The sequence below is a fragment of the Plasmodium chabaudi genome (genome assembly GCF_900002335.3).
Source record: "Plasmodium chabaudi chabaudi strain AS genome assembly, chromosome: 13".
Classification (NCBI taxonomy): domain Eukaryota; phylum Apicomplexa; class Aconoidasida; order Haemosporida; family Plasmodiidae; genus Plasmodium; species Plasmodium chabaudi.
Genome location: NC_030113.2, coordinates 1592483 through 1612783, shown reverse-complemented (window position 1 = coordinate 1612783; position 20301 = coordinate 1592483). Strand labels below are relative to the sequence as shown.

The 20301-nt window shown below is 23.3% G+C and overlaps 8 protein-coding genes across 8 annotated transcripts; 4 read left to right on the top strand and 4 right to left on the bottom strand.

Moving 5' to 3' along the window:
- Positions 1 to 2109: 2109 nt before the first annotated feature.
- Positions 2110 to 3483, bottom strand: PCHAS_1343400 (conserved protein, unknown function; the record flags this gene model as incomplete). Its single annotated transcript, XM_739680.2, has 1 exon — positions 2110 to 3483. One exon carries the CDS (start codon positions 3481 to 3483, stop codon positions 2110 to 2112), a length of 1374 nt encoding a protein of 457 aa, XP_744773.2.
- Positions 3484 to 4564: 1081 nt separating this feature from the next.
- PCHAS_1343300 (plasmepsin V, putative) lies at positions 4565 to 6160 on the bottom strand (the record flags this gene model as incomplete). Its single annotated transcript, XM_732525.2, has 1 exon — positions 4565 to 6160. One exon carries the CDS (start codon positions 6158 to 6160, stop codon positions 4565 to 4567), a length of 1596 nt encoding a protein of 531 aa, XP_737618.2.
- Positions 6161 to 8411: 2251 nt separating this feature from the next.
- PCHAS_1343200 (60S ribosomal protein L23, putative) lies at positions 8412 to 9572 on the top strand (the record flags this gene model as incomplete). The annotated part of the gene is made up of 4 exons (XM_016799344.1): positions 8412 to 8436; positions 8733 to 8931; positions 9122 to 9367; positions 9488 to 9572. 4 exons carry the CDS (start codon positions 8412 to 8414, stop codon positions 9570 to 9572), a joined length of 555 nt encoding a protein of 184 aa, XP_016654647.1.
- A 394-nt stretch (positions 9573 to 9966) lies between these two features.
- Positions 9967 to 11013, bottom strand: PCHAS_1343100 (N-acetyltransferase, GNAT family, putative; the record flags this gene model as incomplete). The annotated part of the gene is made up of 1 exon (XM_732842.2): positions 9967 to 11013. The coding sequence occupies one exon, from the start codon at positions 11011 to 11013 to the stop codon at positions 9967 to 9969; it is 1047 nt and encodes a 348-aa protein (XP_737935.2).
- Positions 11014 to 12583: 1570 nt separating this feature from the next.
- PCHAS_1343000 (V-type proton ATPase subunit G, putative) lies at positions 12584 to 13230 on the top strand (the record flags this gene model as incomplete). The annotated part of the gene is made up of 3 exons (XM_740564.1): positions 12584 to 12674; positions 12845 to 12945; positions 13057 to 13230. 3 exons carry the CDS (start codon positions 12584 to 12586, stop codon positions 13228 to 13230), a joined length of 366 nt encoding a protein of 121 aa, XP_745657.1.
- A 1865-nt stretch (positions 13231 to 15095) lies between these two features.
- PCHAS_1342900 (60S ribosomal protein L6, putative) lies at positions 15096 to 16178 on the top strand (the record flags this gene model as incomplete). Its single annotated transcript, XM_016799342.1, has 2 exons — positions 15096 to 15141; positions 15652 to 16178. 2 exons carry the CDS (start codon positions 15096 to 15098, stop codon positions 16176 to 16178), a joined length of 573 nt encoding a protein of 190 aa, XP_016654646.1.
- Positions 16179 to 16926: 748 nt separating this feature from the next.
- PCHAS_1342800 (beta-hydroxyacyl-ACP dehydratase, putative) lies at positions 16927 to 17703 on the top strand (the record flags this gene model as incomplete). Its single annotated transcript, XM_735004.2, has 2 exons — positions 16927 to 17479; positions 17567 to 17703. 2 exons carry the CDS (start codon positions 16927 to 16929, stop codon positions 17701 to 17703), a joined length of 690 nt encoding a protein of 229 aa, XP_740097.2.
- A 140-nt stretch (positions 17704 to 17843) lies between these two features.
- PCHAS_1342700 (conserved protein, unknown function) lies at positions 17844 to 20047 on the bottom strand (the record flags this gene model as incomplete). The annotated part of the gene is made up of 13 exons (XM_016799341.1): positions 17844 to 17872; positions 18003 to 18039; positions 18142 to 18210; positions 18436 to 18591; positions 18668 to 18708; positions 18872 to 18884; positions 19018 to 19167; positions 19292 to 19354; positions 19441 to 19480; positions 19573 to 19599; positions 19694 to 19715; positions 19810 to 19851; positions 19945 to 20047. The coding sequence occupies 13 exons, from the start codon at positions 20045 to 20047 to the stop codon at positions 17844 to 17846; spliced, it is 792 nt and encodes a 263-aa protein (XP_016654645.1).
- Between the last annotated feature and the right edge of the window lie 254 nt (positions 20048 to 20301).

Genomic DNA, 20301 nt, shown 5'->3' with positions numbered 1-20301 from the left:
ATAACTAAGAAAATATATACTAATAAAATATAAAATCGTAATATAATATATATATATTTATTTATTGAATAGACAAAAAAATGATAAATTAAAACATTGAATTTATTTTATTTAGGACATATTTAAATACACACACATGGATATATATAAAATATTATCTAAATAAAATGTTTCGTTTTCTCAAATATACACAAAAATAACATGTGTTATATTTCACTAATTATTATTTTTTTTTTTCGTTTGATTAAAATTTTACAAAATTATATATGTGTGTATTTTAATACTATTATTGTATGTATACCTAAATATATAATAAAGTTATATATTACGCAAATTCTTTTATTAACTGTTTTTTTTTTACTGATATTTAAATATTTTAAAACAGAAGAATATTAAATTGGAAAATGAAACATTGTTGTATATCTATATGGGAAATTACATGTACACACCATATTGTTAGTTAGTCAATTTTTATTTTTTTTATTTCATGTGCATATTTTTATTTTATTTTTTTTTTTATATGCATATATATATGTACATATTTTTCTAGAATATAAAAAAAATATTAAAAATTAATAAAAAAAAATAAAAATTATGAACAAAATAGAAAATAATAATGTCTGGACATAATTTATATGAACAAAATTACCTTAATAGGAAATACTTATACATGTATTTACATACGTTTAACCGCATAATATACTATTATTTTCACACATTCATATAAAACGCAGGAAAGAAACTTAATACCTTTTTAGTATTTTATTATAATTTTTCCTATTTTTTGTAAACATATATAATCGCACCAATAATGCATATCCTTCTACAGCGGACGAAAATAAAATAAAGTAATACCATTATGGCATAAATATGTATACAATAGGCAAGTGCCAAACTGTTTTATGGTTATAGAAAAATACGTTAAAAAAGTTGAATTAAAAAGCATAGAATTTTTTTATATACATATTTATTTCACCAAATCATATTTGATTTTTTAAGAAAACTATTCCTAAAATTCAAAAATATTAATTCCATAGAAATTCTGAGAACTTTGTGTGTGCATTTATTATTTTGAAATCGAAACTTCATTTTATGTATATAAAAGGCGAATCTATAATATACTCTTTTTGATAACCTTTTATTCCCAGTTTTACTGATAATATTTTTATTTCTGTTCTGTCTATTTTATATGGGACCTTTATGCATATGTATGAGGGCTGGACAAATTGCACATGTTGTGCTTGACTGTAAACATGGGTTATAGTTTGCATTAAAATTTGTATGACCAATGAAAAGAAAATGGGAAATATATGCCGAATTAAAAAATTATTGTATAGGACTACAATAAACTTGTTATTGCATATTTTGGGGTAATGAAAAAAAATTCATGCACATATATTATTCAATTATTATGCTATTTTTCATATTTACACTAAAAGGGGAATAAAAATAGTTTAAGAGCATTCTAAGATAAATCAGCACAACTTTTCCTTTTTATAAGGATGTGAATATTTCAACGGTTGTCTGAAGTCCCATAATAGTGCCAATGTACAGGCAATTAAAATATACAGGTTTTAGTTTATATCAAACAAATAAAAATATTGTATTATCTTTTAGAAATTAAATTTAATATTAAAAATAGAACAAATTAAAACTTAAAAAAAATAATACACCAAAAAAGAAAACAAAAAATAAGAAAAATGCCAAAACGCATTAACGATACATATTTTTTCGTTAAATATTCTTATAAAACAAAAAAAGCGAAAAAAAAAATATATATAATAATTATGCTTTATTAAAAATGTAAAATATAAGTAGCATATTGTGTGTGAGGATAATGGTGTTACTTTTTTTTTCATTAATTCCAAAGTATTAGTATGTCTTAATTTTATTTAATATGAGGTAAATTATTTTAAATAAATCCTGTCATAAAATATATTTACATGTACGTTCAGGCATTTTTGTGCCTAAATTTTGTGACTTAAAAAAATATACAGGAAAGTTAGTTCCCCCTTTCCCCACATTTCTACCTCATTTAATGAAATCCCAAAATCATAATCATATTAAAAATAGTAAGAAAAAATAAATCCTTAGAATAATTGTAAATGGTTATGGTTTTGGAAGATTTGGGGGAGGTATATTTTGATTTTTAATATTTTGTACTTGCTCTAGAATTTCTTGTAATTTTTCTTTTGGAGTATTTTTAATAATAGCTAGCTGTTTTTGTTTTTGTCTAATTTTATCACGTACTAGTCTTAGTCTGTCTTCTGTATTTTGTAACATAAGAGCATCATATCTATCAACTATCATTAGATGAAAATCAAAAGCAGCAAAAGATGCAATTTGAATAAAAGCTTGTTTTTGTTCCATATCTGAAGGATCAATTTGAAATTTTTCTAATTTTGCATCTATAGATTCTTTTAAATCATTTCTTAATTTAATATTCATAGATGCAAATGATTGATCTAATTGTTCCATCAAATGTGATTCCATAGTAGTACATTGTCCATGTATTCTAATAATTTCATCAACTATTTTTAAACTTTCTTCAGTATCCATCAACCCTTTTTTATCTTCTATAGGTGATATCTTTCCTAAAATACATGGCTCTTGATTTATAATTTCATCAATAATAACACGACCACGTACTAACCCTTTAACTGCTAGATTATTTCCAACTTTTGTAACATCTTTAACTTCTGCATAAACAGCTAATGGTGCTAATGCTCCTGTTTTATGATTAAAAAAACACATACCAAATATTTTTTTAGGTTCACCATTTATATTAACTTCTCTTGTCATATTTTTAAATATCTCTTCCACATTTTCTCCGTTAAATTGCATATAATCTTCAAAACCTATTTGAAGTGGTGATGGTTCATTAGACATTTCTTCTAACAAAATTGGAAAAAAACCTAATGTATTATTTTCATCAAATTCGGGTATCCATTCATTAAGTCTTCCTTTTACATTTCTTGGTACTTCTTCAATTATTGGTTTTTCAGTTAAATTTATTTTATAATTTTCTGCATATAATACATTTTTACTATTACTATTTCCGATTTTTCGATTTTTATTCATAGTTTTTATTTCCTTATCATTTTGATAAAACAATGATCCATTTGTTTCTCGTCGATTTGTAGAGCTTACACTATTTGGTAGAAAGAATAGACGATTTTTTTTTTTTGCTGATTTTATTTCCTTTTTTGAATTTCCATCAATATGGTTATACGAATGAATTAATCCTAGCATGTACCTTTTTCGATTCAAATTATGTTCTGCATTTTTTTTAACTGAATTGCCATAATCACATAATGAAACAGCTTTTTTTTTATTTAAAAACGAATTATTATTTAGAAACATTCCCCAAGCTTTTTGAAAATAAAAGCAAAGGTTGCATAGGATAAACACTGTTGCGTATTTCATATTATATAGTAAGTTAAAAAAAACATAATATATAAAGTTCGGAAGAACTATATTCATACAATCTGTATGATCATATATATATTCGCCACTTTATGTTTTTTAAAAAATATAACTTTATTATTTCTTTTAAAAATTATAATTTCTTACAAAACAAGATAGATATGTTTAATCCATCAACACGTGTATAAATATTTTTCATAATGTATTTATCTAATTTAAAGTCATGTTGAAAGATGATAAAACATACACATATTTTATGGGGGTTCCCATATATATGATATATATTATTTTTTCAAGATTAACAAACCTTATTAAGGCTTACATATATTAGATATTTTTCATGCTTTTCATAATTTTCTTTCAGCATTTCGGGCTCTAATATATTGTAGTAAAAAATGGATAACAGTTTATTTTTTTTTTTTACATATACTCGTTTTCTAAAAATAAAATTCGTGTATATAAGCTAAACCGCTTTGCAAATCCTTAATAAAAAAATTCATATTTTTAGCATTTTTTAATTAACATAACCAGTTGTGCATTTTTATTTATCCTTTATATTCACAATAAATTCATCAACCCAGTGTTGTATCGAGGCGATACATATACTTATTCAAATTTCAATATATATTATAGATATGTAAATATGTTAAAATTATAGCATTATTCATAATTGAAAAAAATATATATAATTTTCTACCTCCACAATTGTTCATTCTCCATACTTAAAAGTAGGCCCCTACTACTACCATTTTTTATTTCATTTATTGAAGGCATAAACAAATTTGGCTTACTATAAAATCAGCTATAACCTTATTTGGAGTGACATAAATTATGAACGCAGTATATGCGTATATAAATTAAAGAGGGAAAAATACTGTTTGTATTTTATAAAAAATCAAAATTTAACTAGTCACTTTAGTTACAAAAAAAGTAAAAAATGAAAATACACAAACAATAATACAATTGTGGAATAATGACAAAATATAAAAACAACAATTGGTAATATTGTGAAAAAAAAAAAAAAAATACAAGTGTATATACACAACATTATGACCGACAAAAATTGTCATTTTGGCTAGCACCTCAAAAAAGCCACAAAAATATATATATACATTTATATTTATTTTTGCCCATTCGTTTAGTCAGACGAAGTATTTTCTCCGTGCAACGGATTGTAATAGCTATATATGATTTTTTTAATGTATAAAATAATATAAAGTATAAATGTTAATGCAATAATTATGGACAAGCTATATAAGCTAAAATATGACTGTTTGTATAAATAATTTTCTTTTATATTATATTCATTAAAAGTTCTTGGTCTTGTGTTTATCGGATTGGATGGACAATTTGATTCAACAAATCCAATTTTATTATTTTTAAGATCAAATATAATTTGTTTATTTTTAAAAAAGCTTAATCCCAGGATAGGTTTATTATTCACTTGTTTTTCTAACCCTTTACACCAAAATGATTCCTTTTTATATAAATAAGAACTGGGTTTCCATAATAATCTTGTATTATTAGATAGTTTAATATATATATTTGGTAAATGTTTTAAATATCTCCAACATTGTACATTATCAGCTATTTTTACACACATATTTTCACTACTTATTATATTTTTTAACGTCGATTTAAAATCATCGAAATATAAAATATGTTTGTTTATCGTTTCATTTGTTATTTTTAATCTTTTCTCTATATCAATAGGATTGTTCATATTATGTATACATAATAAATCAAAAAAAAAATTTAAACTATTATATAAATCGTCAGGTAAATGTGTAAAGGTACTACCTGAATCTACTAGCATCTCCATACTTGTATTATTATGAGAAAAAGTTGTACCAAATAATTCAAATCCTTCAACTTTTATATAGTAATAATATTTTTTAGTTATAGCTTCCCAAACTATATCATCTACAATCGATTTATTTTTATTTATTTCCATCGATTTATCAACCGAATTAATATCTTCATCCTTATTATGCACAATTTGATCACTCTTTTCATTATTTGAAACATCTTTGATAACATAATTTTTGCTATACCCGCCTATAATCATTTCTCCTCCATATTCAGAAATACATAATGAAAATACCTTATTTAGTTTAGGTGAATTTTTAAATAATAAATCAATAAAAGTCGGAACACCTTTTGGTTTTGTTAAGCTTAATCCCAATACTCCTGTCGCATGTTGTTGTAAAAATAAACCTTCTTCATGCATATGACATCCCATATGTTTCTTAAAAATTATGTCACCATTGTTAGTGTTGTTATACGATTCAAGTTTTACAAAATCCAAAAAATAAAAACCGTTAATTCGAGATCCTTCACAATAAGACTGTAAATATTCACACCTTCCTTTGACACATTTTAAATGATATGGACAATTACTATTATCATTACAATATAAAACTGAAGAGGTTGATGAATTATTTAAATTAAAGGGATTTTCCATATGCACCCCACAATCTTTACATTCTGAGCATGGGAAACTTAACGAAGAAGATCCTGTGTCTACTATTAATGAAATTTTTTGTCCAGGTGTTCCTATATCTATATCCATAAAATAATATGCATATTGATCAATATCACCATATAATTTATATTTGTATATTTCTTCATTTTTGCCACTATTTTTATTCAACACATCTTCACTATTTGCTTGAACTAAAATATTTATTATTATAAAATAAGTAACAAATTTATATAACTTAGAAAACCCCATTATTTTCTTTTTTTTTTTTTAGCTTTCATTCATCTTTCATCACTTTCTGACTGTTTAGCTAGTTAGCTAATTTTTTTTTTTTTTTAACAAATTATTTTGTGCAAATTGGCTAGCACGAAAGTCGTATATATATACGATATAGCTGCGTATATTTACATATAGATCAAGAAGATATTAGGTGAATTATATCATTGTTAGGGGGTAATAATATTTCATAATTAGACGAAATTTAAACAAACATAAACATTTTCACAATAATAAAAAAGCATACATATTAAAATATTTACAAAGTGTGAAAGCATATCAAAAAAATGTAATTTACGTAATATATTTTCTCCAACTTTTCTCCTAGCATATATATTATTTTTGAAGAATTTAAACACATATAAATTTAGTATATGAAATATTTTTTTTTTTAACTAGCTTTATTAATTATTACATGAACAGCAAGGTCGAAAACCAAAAGGACAATGAATGAAAAAAATGAATAGTATTACGAGAAAAAATACTGATTATATTACAAAAGAAGAATAAGAAGAAAAATAATAGCAAAATAAGTAATATGAATAATGTTAAAATATAAAAAAATTAAAAATGACGTATTTTCCTAACACACAAGTAATCTTTAAATATTCATAATATTGTATGCTTCAAAATATTTTATTTTTATGTTTTCTTTTCACTTATATTTATTTTCGCTTTTCTCTGTATAGAATAAGTAATAAAAATAAATACAAATACCTCTTTTTATCACATTTTTATTAATAAAATGGTAAAAAATAAAAATGGTTACTTTTCAAGCCTAAATGTAACTATACATAAATATGACAAAAAACGAAATTGAAAGTAACGAACAAATAGGTGTGTGTATATATATCGCACCTTTAAAGAGTATACACATAGTTTTATACCTTTATAAATTGTAATAAAAAAATGATACTGTTAAAATAATTGTACTAGCGAAATTGGTGTTTCGGGAAAAAAAAAACAACACTAATAAAAATATTGCCTGTACAGGTAAAATTCCCAAAAATATGAACATATTTAAGCTACCAAAATATGTTATTAAGAACATTTATTACAATAAAATTAAAGATATAGAAAAAGTAAAATCGAAAATACAGTATAGTAGCTGTAATAAATATGATAATTTATAATATATACAGAATACTGTATATAATGTGCCATCAGCGCTTCCTTAAAATTTTTCCAACTTTATCATTATATTTTATTATTTATATTAATATTATTGTAATTTCAATACAAGTCTATATACCACAATTTTACAATAATATGCTTATGTATTATTTACTTATAAATTATTCCTGTTGTTTTCATTATTACTACTCTTTTTTTTAAGCCTCGTAAAAACCCCCTATCACACTTTTTAAAGAAATACTGAAAAGGTAACTAAAAATGAAAAAAACAAAAAAACAAAATAATATTTAAAAAAATCCTTATTTTTTTATATAAATAATCATAAAGAGGGGAAAAATATAAATTAAAAATATTTTTTTGTGGGATTGGATAATTTTCATAATATATATTTTGTTAGGCAAAAAATTATAGTAGTATAATATATTATTTATACATATTTATTATGCATATTTATATTAGTATGGTATTTGGGGCATACATAAAATAATGCTACAAACTATATTTCAGCATATTTGTATATATGAAGAATTTGCCATTTGCTTTGTTATAGTATTATATATTATGTATATATAAATATTTCGTGCCTTTATATATATTATGAGATTGTAATAAAATTTAAAATCGGAGCTTGAAATGACTTACAGTCAAATAAAAAAAAAGTGAAAAATAAGCAGGGCCCTTTGGGGTTTTCCTATATATGGGTGTATTAAAAATTAAAAAAATAATAATATAATCCCTACCCCAAATTAGGTATATATTTGGTATTATACAATATTTTTTTTTATCTATTATAATTATAAGCTAAGCTTAATTCGAAATATATATATTATTAAATTCGTATTGCTGCAAGGATTTATTATTAATACTATAATAGCATATGCAAAAAATCCCCTTTCGTTTTTTTTATAAATATTTAAGGAAAATAAATTAATAAATAAATAAAACATCAAATAAATTGTATTAGTAAAGAAATTACATAAAATACAAAAGTTTGGTATTTATAAGGAAAACAAATTTTGTTTTTTTATTTTTTAAATTATATAATATTACATAACAAAATTAATCTTTAAACTTTTTATAATTATTATTCAAAATGGTGAAAGCAACTAACGAAAAAAGTAAGAAAAAAAAAAGCGAAAATATTGAATGGCAAAAAAATATATTTTACAATTTTCATATGTTTATAATATATAAAATATCATAATAAGAATATATATATATTTTTCATACATATTATGCATTTACTGTTTTATCTCTAAAATGAGTATCAGTATGACATATATACATAAATATGGTGGATCTTGAATGTGACCTTATTTACTTCAAGATTAATATTACAAGCTGTGTTTGTAGATAGCTATATAGTACATATTTCAAAAAAATTAATTATTTTTATTTTTTTTTTATTCTATAGAAAACGCCGGAGATAATAAGGGAGCTACCGCAAAAAACAATAGCAACGCCAAAGGAGCAAATGATAAAGCTAGCAAAAAAAAAGGAATGAATAAAGGAAAAAGTGTTGTCAAAAAATCAATAAATAAAAATTCAATCAAAGCAGACAAGTTATCTCAAAACAAAATGCAAAAGATAACAACTTCCATTCGTTTTAAAAGGTTATATACAGATACAATACACACTCTATGTTTTAAAATTAATAAATTGCATTGATATTTATATGTACTATGCATGTAACTTTTGTACCATTCCAACCACAAAGCTTATGAACTATATACCTATTACCTACCTTCCCAATTTTATAATTTTTATATTTCATAAAAATGTTTATCTATTTTTTTTTTACAGACCAAGAACCTTGAGATTAAAGAAAAATCCCAAATGCCCTAAAATCCTCAAGTCTTGTCACACAAAGACTTTAGATAAATATGGTATCATAAAATACCCTTTAACCTCAGAAAAAGCAATGAAAAAAATCGAAGAAATAAACACCCTTGTTTTTATCTGTGACAAAAGAGCTGACAAAAGAAAAATCAAAAAATCTGTTAAATCCTTATTCGATATTAAATGTGCTAAAGTCAATGTTCTTAATAGGTGAGTCAAAAAAATTAAATTATTTTTATTAATACTGTACTGATCATATGATCAAAAATTATACCATTTAATAAGCATTCCATATATTTATATATTCATTTATAATTGTATTATTTATAGGCTAAATGGAGATAAGAAGGCATATGTCCGATTATCCAAAGACCATGATGCATTGGAAGTAGCAAACAAAATAGGAATATTATAAAGAATGAAAACTGCATATGTATGTGTGCATATGCATATGCATAATATATTAATATATACGTTTTTTAGAGACATACAATGTCAATAGTAGAATAATTCACATTTTTAGAAACAATAATTAGAGTGCATTTAAGTTTATTTTTTGATATTTATATATGCATACATATACATATATAGGATAATAGTGTTACAAAAGAAACTTACAAAAAAAAATTTTTTTAAATATTTTTAAAAAATAAAAATGTATAACGAAAAATAATTTCTTAAATTAAAAAAATTGTGTAATAAATATAATAATGGTAACACCCTAAATGACAAACATGGGGTGAAGACAAAAAATCCACAACTTTAGTTTCAATACTAAAGTTTATTTATAAATAAAAAGGACATATTTTTCATAAAATTATTTCTTTTTTTAAAATTTCATATTCACATGGTTTTGAGTTTTCTGTGTCAAAATTGTCTGGTGAATTTTCATCCATTTCAAATAAACATTTTTTTTTATAAAATGCTACAGCATTAATATTATTTTTTAAAACGGTACATAAAATTTTATTTATTTTAATACTTTTGCATAAACTTTCTAGCATATATATTAAATGGCTACCTATACCTACACCTTTAAAATCTGGAATTATTTGAATTTCATACAAATAGCAAATAATATTTTTTTCATATGGATAATAATCAGGAATTATTCTATAATGGACAAAACAAACTAATTTATTTTCTTTTAAATATTCTTCTACTTTTTCCGGATTATCACTTTTTAATACATTTATGAAGTTTATTTTACCTGCTTTGTTAATATTATTTTCAGGACAATTTCCATCGTGTTCGCTATTTATATTGCCATTAGTATCATTTTTACCTGACTCGTTCATATTTTTTCCTTCATTTTTTTCGTCATTTTTTTTTTCATTTTTTTCTTCACTTTTAGCTACATTTTTAAAGCCTAATATAAGTTTACATTTGTTGCTCATAAACTCTTTTTGCTTTTTCAAATTAGACCAGCCTTTATTTAAAAAATTACTTTCATTATACAAATTTTCCATATTATTTTTTGTAATATCAACTAGCATATTAAATATAATGTCGCTTGTTTTATACTTTTTTAATTCATATGAGTTGATTGATTCGAAAAAAATATACCCACTTTTTTTTTGTTCTAAATTTGTTTCGTTTATATTTTCACTAGTATTATTTATTCCCTTTTTTATATATTTTTTTTTGTATTCTACATTGATAAAGTCAAAAATATTATCATCATTTTGACACCCCCGAACCATTTTAATAATATCATAGTTTTTATTTATTTCATTATTAGTACCTTCTTTTTTATTTTTTTTTAATTTTTCGGAGTTTTTGTCTATTTTCTTGTTCGCTGTTTTCTTTAATTCTTCATTTTTTTTTTCTTTCACACCATTTTCGAGACAGTCCATCTTGAAATTTATATATTATTTTTATCGTAACGCTTCAACCCTATAATAATATAGCTCTAAATACATGAAACTCAGTTGAAAATATATATTATATCACTATTTTATCTCTATATATGTTTAGCGTGATTGTAATACAAAACCAGGGTAGGTAAATATATATATGTGTGTATGTATTTTTTAGCTAGTTGAGAATATACTACCCATGCTTTATACAAAGAGTATATAAATTAAAAGTCGGTGATGGGGTTGAGAAAAAAAGACAAATGATTAATTAAGCAAACTCAACACATATACACTATCACTTTCCAACCATTTCATTAGTTACTAAAAAAAAAGAGAAAAGTACCTAAATATAACTTGTCTTAAATTAATATAGCTTGATAAAGCAAGCACAAGAAAAAAATTGCATATGTACATATATATTATATGCACATTTATGTATACATGCTTTGTTTTTTTTTCTCTTTCTTTTTCTTCAATTTTGTAGATTTATAACTTAAGACGTGCAATAAAAAAAGTGTAAAATTATAAATGTATTTTTACATATAGTAAATGTTACGTATATAATTTTAAAGAACTGTGTCCTTGTATTTATTATTAAAGCGAATTGAAAAGTTCCATTATAGTTTTTATAATAAAAAAATGGTCAAAATGAATAATAATAGATTTTTAATGTCCATCAAAGGTGTATTTAGTAACAAGAATAGTGTATGGCGTGCATTTTTTCTCTTAAGTCGAGCAATTATATTTACTAATACTTTGCATATATATTTTTTTTTCTTTTTAACACACTAGAAATATTTATAGTCCTATTACATGTACAGGTTAAAATGTTATTTTTAAAATGCACAAATTTTATTTTATTTTAAAGCCAAAACAAAGAAAATAAAGAAAAAAATATATATTTAATATCACATAGTAATAAAATGAATGAAATAAATATAAAGCATTCTTAAACACCTCCATTAACAATAGCATTCTACTGCCTAAAATTTACCACAAACCGAAATATTTTTTTTTACTATAGTATTATTTTATTTTTTTGTTTTTGATAGTTACCATATTATCTATATTAGGTGATCGTATTTTTTCACAAAAATTGTATGTATGCAAAACCTACTTTATTTTAATATATATGACTTGTAAGTTTTAAAAAAATTATGATTGTATCCTGAAAATTTACATTGCAATAATACTTAAATAAATATTAATATACATATTCGTGCATATTTATTTGTATGCTTAAAATAACGGGTAAAAGGGAAAAATAATAATAGTAAAGAAAATTGCCCTCATAGGCAATTAATATGAATGCATATATAAGTCCGTATGAAAAAATCATTATTTTCCGATTTTTAAAAAATATAATAATACATATATATAATATAGAATAATAAAAATATATAAGCATAGAAATATGTCAATATTAAGTGAATTTTGTTTTATCATATAAGAGGTTTCTTTTTAAATATAATAGCATTGCAAAAAAAAAATATGAGAAATACTAATAACATAATTAAGAAAATCGATAAATAAATACATATATCATATATATATAAATACAAAGAAAATGGCACAAAACAAAGGATCCAATGTTTTAATACAACAATTATTAAAAGCTGAAGAAGAAGCTGATCTAGTAATTAAAAAGGCAAAAGATGGTAAGATTACTTTTTTTATAAGTTGTTATTATTTTCCCCCCATTTTGAAAAGCCACAAATATATAAAAAAAAATTATGACCAGACTTTTTATTAAATTCTATTATTTTTATGAACGGCAAGAATATTTTAGTAATTTTTTTTTTCTCTTTTTCTTTTTTGGTACTATCAGTGCGGGCAAAAATGCTAAAAGAGGCTGAAGCAACAGCAACAGAGGAGTTGAAAATTTTTCGAGCCAAAGAAAAGGAGCGTATAACCAAAGGACATAAAGAAGTAATATAGCTAGAAAAAATAGCCAAATAAAAAATATGAACCGTGCATAATAAGTCATATATATATACATGCATATACTCATTTTCCCTTTTTCATTATCCACTTTTTCAGAAATCTACTGCTGAAGATGAGATTGTAACTAAAATTGAGCAAAACACAAAAGAAGAAATAAAAAAATATAAAGAGTTGTTTAAGAAAAATAAAGATCAGGTTGCCCAATTTATATATGATAAAGTTTTCAAAGTTGATATAGACATCCCTGACTGTGTGCAAAAATATATGTAGATTTGTACATATCTACAATAATATAAAACAGTGAAACAAAAATTATTTGCTTAATATTTAATTATTTTCTTTCATAAATATTTTAAAAATTAAATATATAAAATTATTTTTCTCAAGAAAAAACCGTATGTATATGCATGTATAATGCATATTTTTTGTTCGCCCATATAAATTTCTACGTTTAATGAAAAGTTGTAAGGGCTATAAAAATGTTATAATGTGAAGTATGTGCTTTAATTCGAAGTTTGTTGTATTATTTTTTGTTTTTCTATTTTATGCAATTCTTTTCGTTTTCTTTCTCATCGTTTTTAATGCACTATATTAAAACGTTAGAATAAAAAGAAAGAAATTGCAAATAATAGAAAATAAAAAAATTGGAACAACAGACACATATGACCCAAGAATATATACTGTCGGTTTCCTTTTGTTGAACATTAAATTTTTAACTTTTTAATATTTTTTTTTGTTTGATTTTTTCATACATTTTTTTCGCCTTTCCCTTTGCTACTGTTACTTTATTTTTGCATTCATCCTTTTTTGTTTTCACAATTATAATAACATTAAAAAGAAAAAATATATAAAATAAATTTTATTTATTTATGATTATTGCATATTCACCATGTTATGGTTGCATTCTGGTTTGCTGTCCAGATAATATACTGAGCGATGCTCAAAATGGATATGTGTGATATATAACCATATTTAATATGTACAGTATATACATTAGATTGATGTGGAAATATGTTTAAAGCATTTTAAAGACAACGAATAATGTGTCCATAGCTTTAATAAATACTGTTTTGCTTAGTATGTACCTTTTTAAGAGAGATAGAGAAACAGTGGAACCACAAGTGAACAAAACACATATATATAACTATTTAAGCATTATTATTGTTTCTTTTTTCAATATATTTTTAATAAAATAAAATATAATTCCATATTAATTCATAAATTTTATAATATTCATAATTATATATATTAAAAAATAATTCATTCCCTATTTGCTTACTACTAGGGCTTATAATAATTTATATGTAGTGATTAAAGAGGTTAATTTTTTAGGCTATATCTTTTTTGTTATTTTATATTTTTAAAAAATTTCAATAAATATATATAAAAATATTAATGTATAAAAAATGTATAAATTTTTTTATTATTTCTTTTAATTTTTCCATATTTTCATTAAAAAAACAAAAAACACATTTTCATTATTAATTTATATTTTACCCTTAGTTATATAATAAAAAAAAAGCCGGAAAAAATCTATAAAAAATAATATATATATAAGAAGGTGCTTAGCTCCTATTTAATAATTATATATTTGTATGCTTTATGCATATAGTATTAATATATATATATTTATAAATTTGTAGAAGGTATAGTAAAGAAAAAAGGTTATATAAATTTTATGTTTGATTGAGGAAACCGGCTTTTTGCTATACTATATATGATACGTATTTATATATGAAATATATTATAGTGCTTCAGCAATTTATGTGACTTTATTATATATGGGTAACCTATTTTACCATCAAAGAATAATAAAAAATAAAAATAAAATAATGGATATATTATAATAATAATATGTTGTATGTATATAATATATTACATATAATATTGAACGCACATAAAAAACTATTATAAAATAGTATGAAAAAAACATTATATTTATTATATATGGAAAAAGGAAAAAAAACGAAATTATTTTTATATACATTAATAAATTTACCATTATTAAAGATCAATAAAAGGAAGAAAAATAAAGGAAAATAATTCTTTTATAAAATTTACAAAAAAATAAAAAAAATAATAAAAAAGCCTTAAGGTTAAAATTATATATTTTTTTAAATAATTTTTTTTTAAAAATGAAAACCATAGTATCATCACAAAAAATTACAATTCCTGAAGGAGGTAAGATAACTAAATAAAAGCAAAAAAAAGGAAAAGAAAAATTTGCATATTTATATGTTTCATTATATGCTATATAATTTTATATATTTCATTCTAAATAAACTGGGTATATATATTATGCATATGCATATGCTTATGTATAAGCGTGGCTGGTGGATATTTAGTAAAGCGCATTGGCCGCCCTACTATGAACGCCGAACTTTTCGAGGGGAATACAAAATGTATGGCTATATTATGTGACGAAATAATTTAACAAGCACTTATATATATGTACATATGGGGTTTCATAAAACAAGCTAGCCATATGTAGATATATCAGTTGTTATATTTTCCAAGCATATTGCCATTATGAAGGCGCATAATATATAGCCATATTTCCCATACTTTGCACAATGCACAGTATATATACCGAGTTGTCGATCGTGTTGTGCCACCAGTTTGTTTCTTAGTGCATGCATTTTTCATTATTTTTCATTGTATTACATTATTTTTCATTATAATTCTTTACAGTCCAAGTTGCAATAAACTCGAGGAAAGTAACAGTAACAGGAAAGCATGGAACACTAAAGAAGAGTTTTAGGCATTTACCAGTTGATATAAGATTAAACAAATTAAAAAAATACATCAAAGTAGTTATGTGGTTTGGTGTCCCAGATAGATTGGCTTGTATTAGAACTGTATGCACCCATTTAAAAAATATGTTTACTGGTGTAACTAAAAAGTTTTTATACAAAATGAGATTAGTACATGCTCACTTTCCCATCAACTCAAATATTGTAAATGATAATAAACTAATTGAAATAAGAAACTATTTAGGAGAGAAGAGAGTTCGATTCGTTAAGGCATTACCAGGTGTACTTATTGAAAAATCTCCAAGTGTTAAAGATGAAATATATGTTAGTGGAGCCGATATTGAAAATGTATCTTTAACTGCTGCTTTAATACATCAATCAGTTTTATGTAGAAATAAAGATATTCGTAAGTTTCTTGACGGTATTTATGTGTCTGAAGTCACAACTGTAGAAAAAGATGAATAATTTTTTTTTTTTTTATAATAATTATATATTTATACCTATACTTGCATATATAATAAAATTGAAATCGAACAAAAAATATATCCTTATTAATACGCGTGTTATTACCAATGTACATATATATATTACATAAAACATTTTAAAACTTTTGTTACCCTAATTAAACCTTAAAAATAAATAATACACAATTTTTAGAGATACAAATAATTTAAATGGAAAAAATGCGACCAAAATAAAAGCTTATTTTTTTCATTTATGTTACAAATTTGTAAAAAAAAAAAATATTTGGTTAATAATTTTTTAAAATGCTTTAAGTCTGGTTACTCTAAGTTGCAAATGACATATACATACAATATGGAATGTTTATATGTCTTTGCTTTACACCCACTTTTCATAAGGCCCTTTCATATCTCAAACATATTATAAAATAATAGCAGCATGAAAATATGCCTACACACTTATATAGAAATGTTGTAATTTTGTTACACTCATTTTTAATTCATCAAAAAAAAAATAAGAAAATAAAAGTAGCATATGGTGCCATGCCAAATTTATAAAAATAAAAAAACACACGATAAAGGCAAATAAATAAAATCGAACAAAATGTAGTGCTTAGTGTATATGTCATAAATTTTATTTCATTTTGATTGCCATTTTTTTAACATATTTACAAACTCAAATTTGTGAAAAAAGAAAAATTATTTTTATTAAATACATATGTGTGATATACTTATTTTATCTTTTAAAATACATGATGAAACTTTTTATAATTTTTGTTTACGTCCTTTTTCCAGTGTTGTCCTTGGGTGTAAAAAAGAAGGGCTTCAACTTTTTATTCCCATCCTTTGAACGATTTAATAAAAAAAATAATTTAAAAAAATCAAACAAGGGGATAAATAAAAATGATAACATAAAAGTATATACAAATAATATTGAAAAAGATGATAATATTAATGCAAAAATTATATCATCTAATATTGTACCAAATTTAAATTCTGAAATAATTAATATAGATGAAATAAAAAATATACTTCCACATAGATATCCATTTCTACTTGTTGATAAAGTATTATATATACAACCAAATAAAAAAATAATCGGTATAAAAAATGTAACAACAAACGAAGAATTTTTTAACGGCCATTTTCCTCAAAAACCAATTATGCCTGGTGTTTTACAAATAGAAGCCTTAGCACAATTAGGTGGTATATTATGTCTTAAAAATGATGAGAATAAAAGTAAAGACAATTTATTTCTTTTCGCAGGGGTAGACGGAGTCAAATGGAAGAAACCCGTTCGACCAGGTTGAAATAGGAGAAGCAGATCATCATATATTTCACATATATATTTATTAATTTGTTTACATTTTTCATTATTTATTGCTTTTTCAGGTGATACATTAGTGATGGAAGTAGAACAAATTTTGTTCAAACCAGCACTCGGAATTGCCAAGTTAAAAGGAGTTGGATATGTAGGTAACGATGCAGTGATAGAAATTGAGAAGATGATTTTTGCAATGTCAAAATGATATAAGGAATGAAAAATAAAAAAAAAGACAAAATAATAATAATGATTAATCTTTTAATACAACTTATGAATTTTCCACCAAAAAAAATTGAAACGGTGATATGGTACAATCACGATACAATAAAATAAGCATTTACAACTTCATGCCATTTTTGACATTATTGATAAATCTGTAATATAAAAAGTGGGAAATAGCCATATATGAACATATTAAATTTTTATTCGATATAAAAATGACTTGCATATTTAATATATAATTTTATTTTCAAATTTTTCAAAATTTTCAATTTTTTTAAATACCTCCATATACTCTGCATAAAGCAGTAGAAGCTTTTACCTATGAAAGAAAATTGCATATTTTTATACATATAAAATGTGCATATTAAAAAATTGTAATATATATATAAAAGTACACCCTTGTATGGTTTAATGCAATTACCACTTCCCAAACAGAGGATGTAGCCATAAAGAGGGTTGAAAAGACAGGGTAAGGCAACTTGCATGTGTACTAAATAATAAAAAAAATGTGGAAAAATAAACTAAAATGAAATAATGACAAAATAGGAAATTCTCACAATAATATTATTTATGGTGTTCACTCTTTTAAAATGGTAATGCAAATAATACAATTTTAAAAAAAAAATGGCATTATTAATATTGCTTGTGCAGGAAAAATCCCATTTTATTATGACCAGTAATAAAATTTTATTCATATATTTATATGTATTATTACCGGGAAATTCTTTAAAGCACACACATGTACAGGTCCAATAAAAATACAGGCACATAAAACAGCCATCATTACAGTCACAACATGTGTTGTAACTAAAAATATGTCATATGCAAAATCGGCTCCACTCCGAACATATGTGCATATGTTCATCATATTCTATTAAATAAAAATTTTTAAGTAGCGAAAAAAAATAGCTAGCTAATTATTATAAAATTTTTTTTTTCATTATTACCTCTAGTTTTTTGCATTCCGCCTCGGTATTACAGGGAGTGTCTGTTTAAGCAATGAGAACAAAATAGATGGATGGATGAATGAATAAAACAAATTGCATAATATATATTTGCTAATTTATTTCTCTTTATCATAAGCCAGTTAATTAAATAATCGAATAATGCGTTTCTTTTTTAAGCTGAATATTTATTTTTTATTTTCTAACCCGCGTCGAGCTCCTTAAATTAAACAAAATTATGATATATATGTTAAATTGAAAAAAATAAAGACTTATTAAATGGGTATCAATATGGAATTATGCATATTTCGTCCAATATGTATGGGGTAGAAGAAATGATTATGTAATATAACCTGTGCTAAAGGTTTTAGTTTTGTAATTTCCTTGTATGCTTCAAAATTTGGTGTAACATATTGTGTTTCGATTTCTTTCAATTTTATAAACTGTTGTTTGATTAAATTTATCATGGACTTAGCTAGCACTTTTTGTGAGTCATTCGAATTCTTCAATTTGTAGAAAATAAGACAAGAAAAGAATGTACATTATGAAATAATTGGTGGAAATTCACATACACATATATAGATCGAGATAGATTGATAAAACAGTTGAATACAAATAAAAACGTACTTCATTCATCAAATTGTCATATTCTTGAATGAACCTGTCCCCTGCATACTTTCTCATGGAGATCTAAAAAATGTAAAAAGGTGTAAAAAAAATAAATAACATAATGGTATATTTACATATGTACTGCTATTAAATATATCCTGTTTTACCTTTAGCTTTTCTTCGTCGGATGGACTCAAAAATACATCACTATTTTTATTAAAAATAAATAAGACAAATAATTCATTTATATTTATAGTTTTCGCCATAATTTTTAGGTTCCATTTTTTTTAAACACTTACTCATTTTTGTAATTCTTTATTATTTCCCTGAACATGTACATGTAAATTTATTATTTTTATAAATTTGATAATCAGATTATTTATATGTATGTACGTATGTAAGTATCAGTTTTCGTTGAACCTAAAAACGGCTACATCCTTGTCTATTTTAAATAAAAAACGAAAATAAGTGAATATTGTATCTTAAAAAGTAAAGATATAAGTAGATTTTTTATTATTTGTTCATGTGCTAATCACCTCCATAATCTTCTCGTAGGTGCCTTTCTACAGTTTTAGTAACTGATAGCAAATTAAAAGGGAAGGAAAAGATGGAGAAATAAAAACATAAGCTTTATTTTCTAAGGTGAAATTATTTTTTTTTTTTTTTTTTACAATTTTTATGAAAAACACTTGTACTAAATAGAGATAAAGAAAAATATCCCTCTAAAAAAATTATAAGATAAATGAGAACATATACTTGCATTCCTTTTTTCATTTTGAAACAAATAAATTATTTATTAAATTTTAGTAATAGTATGTCCTCGCAAAGATATGTTTATATTTGTGTTTTTTTTCACTAATAAGTAACAACAAAAAAAGTATGTAAACAAATGTTTGAGAAAAAAAGAAAAATTTTTAATAACACCAATAGGTTGTAAAACCGTCTACATATTAATACAATAAGTCTATGTATGAATATTTCTTATCATATGTAACAATAATTATAATAATTATTTTTTATATTATTCC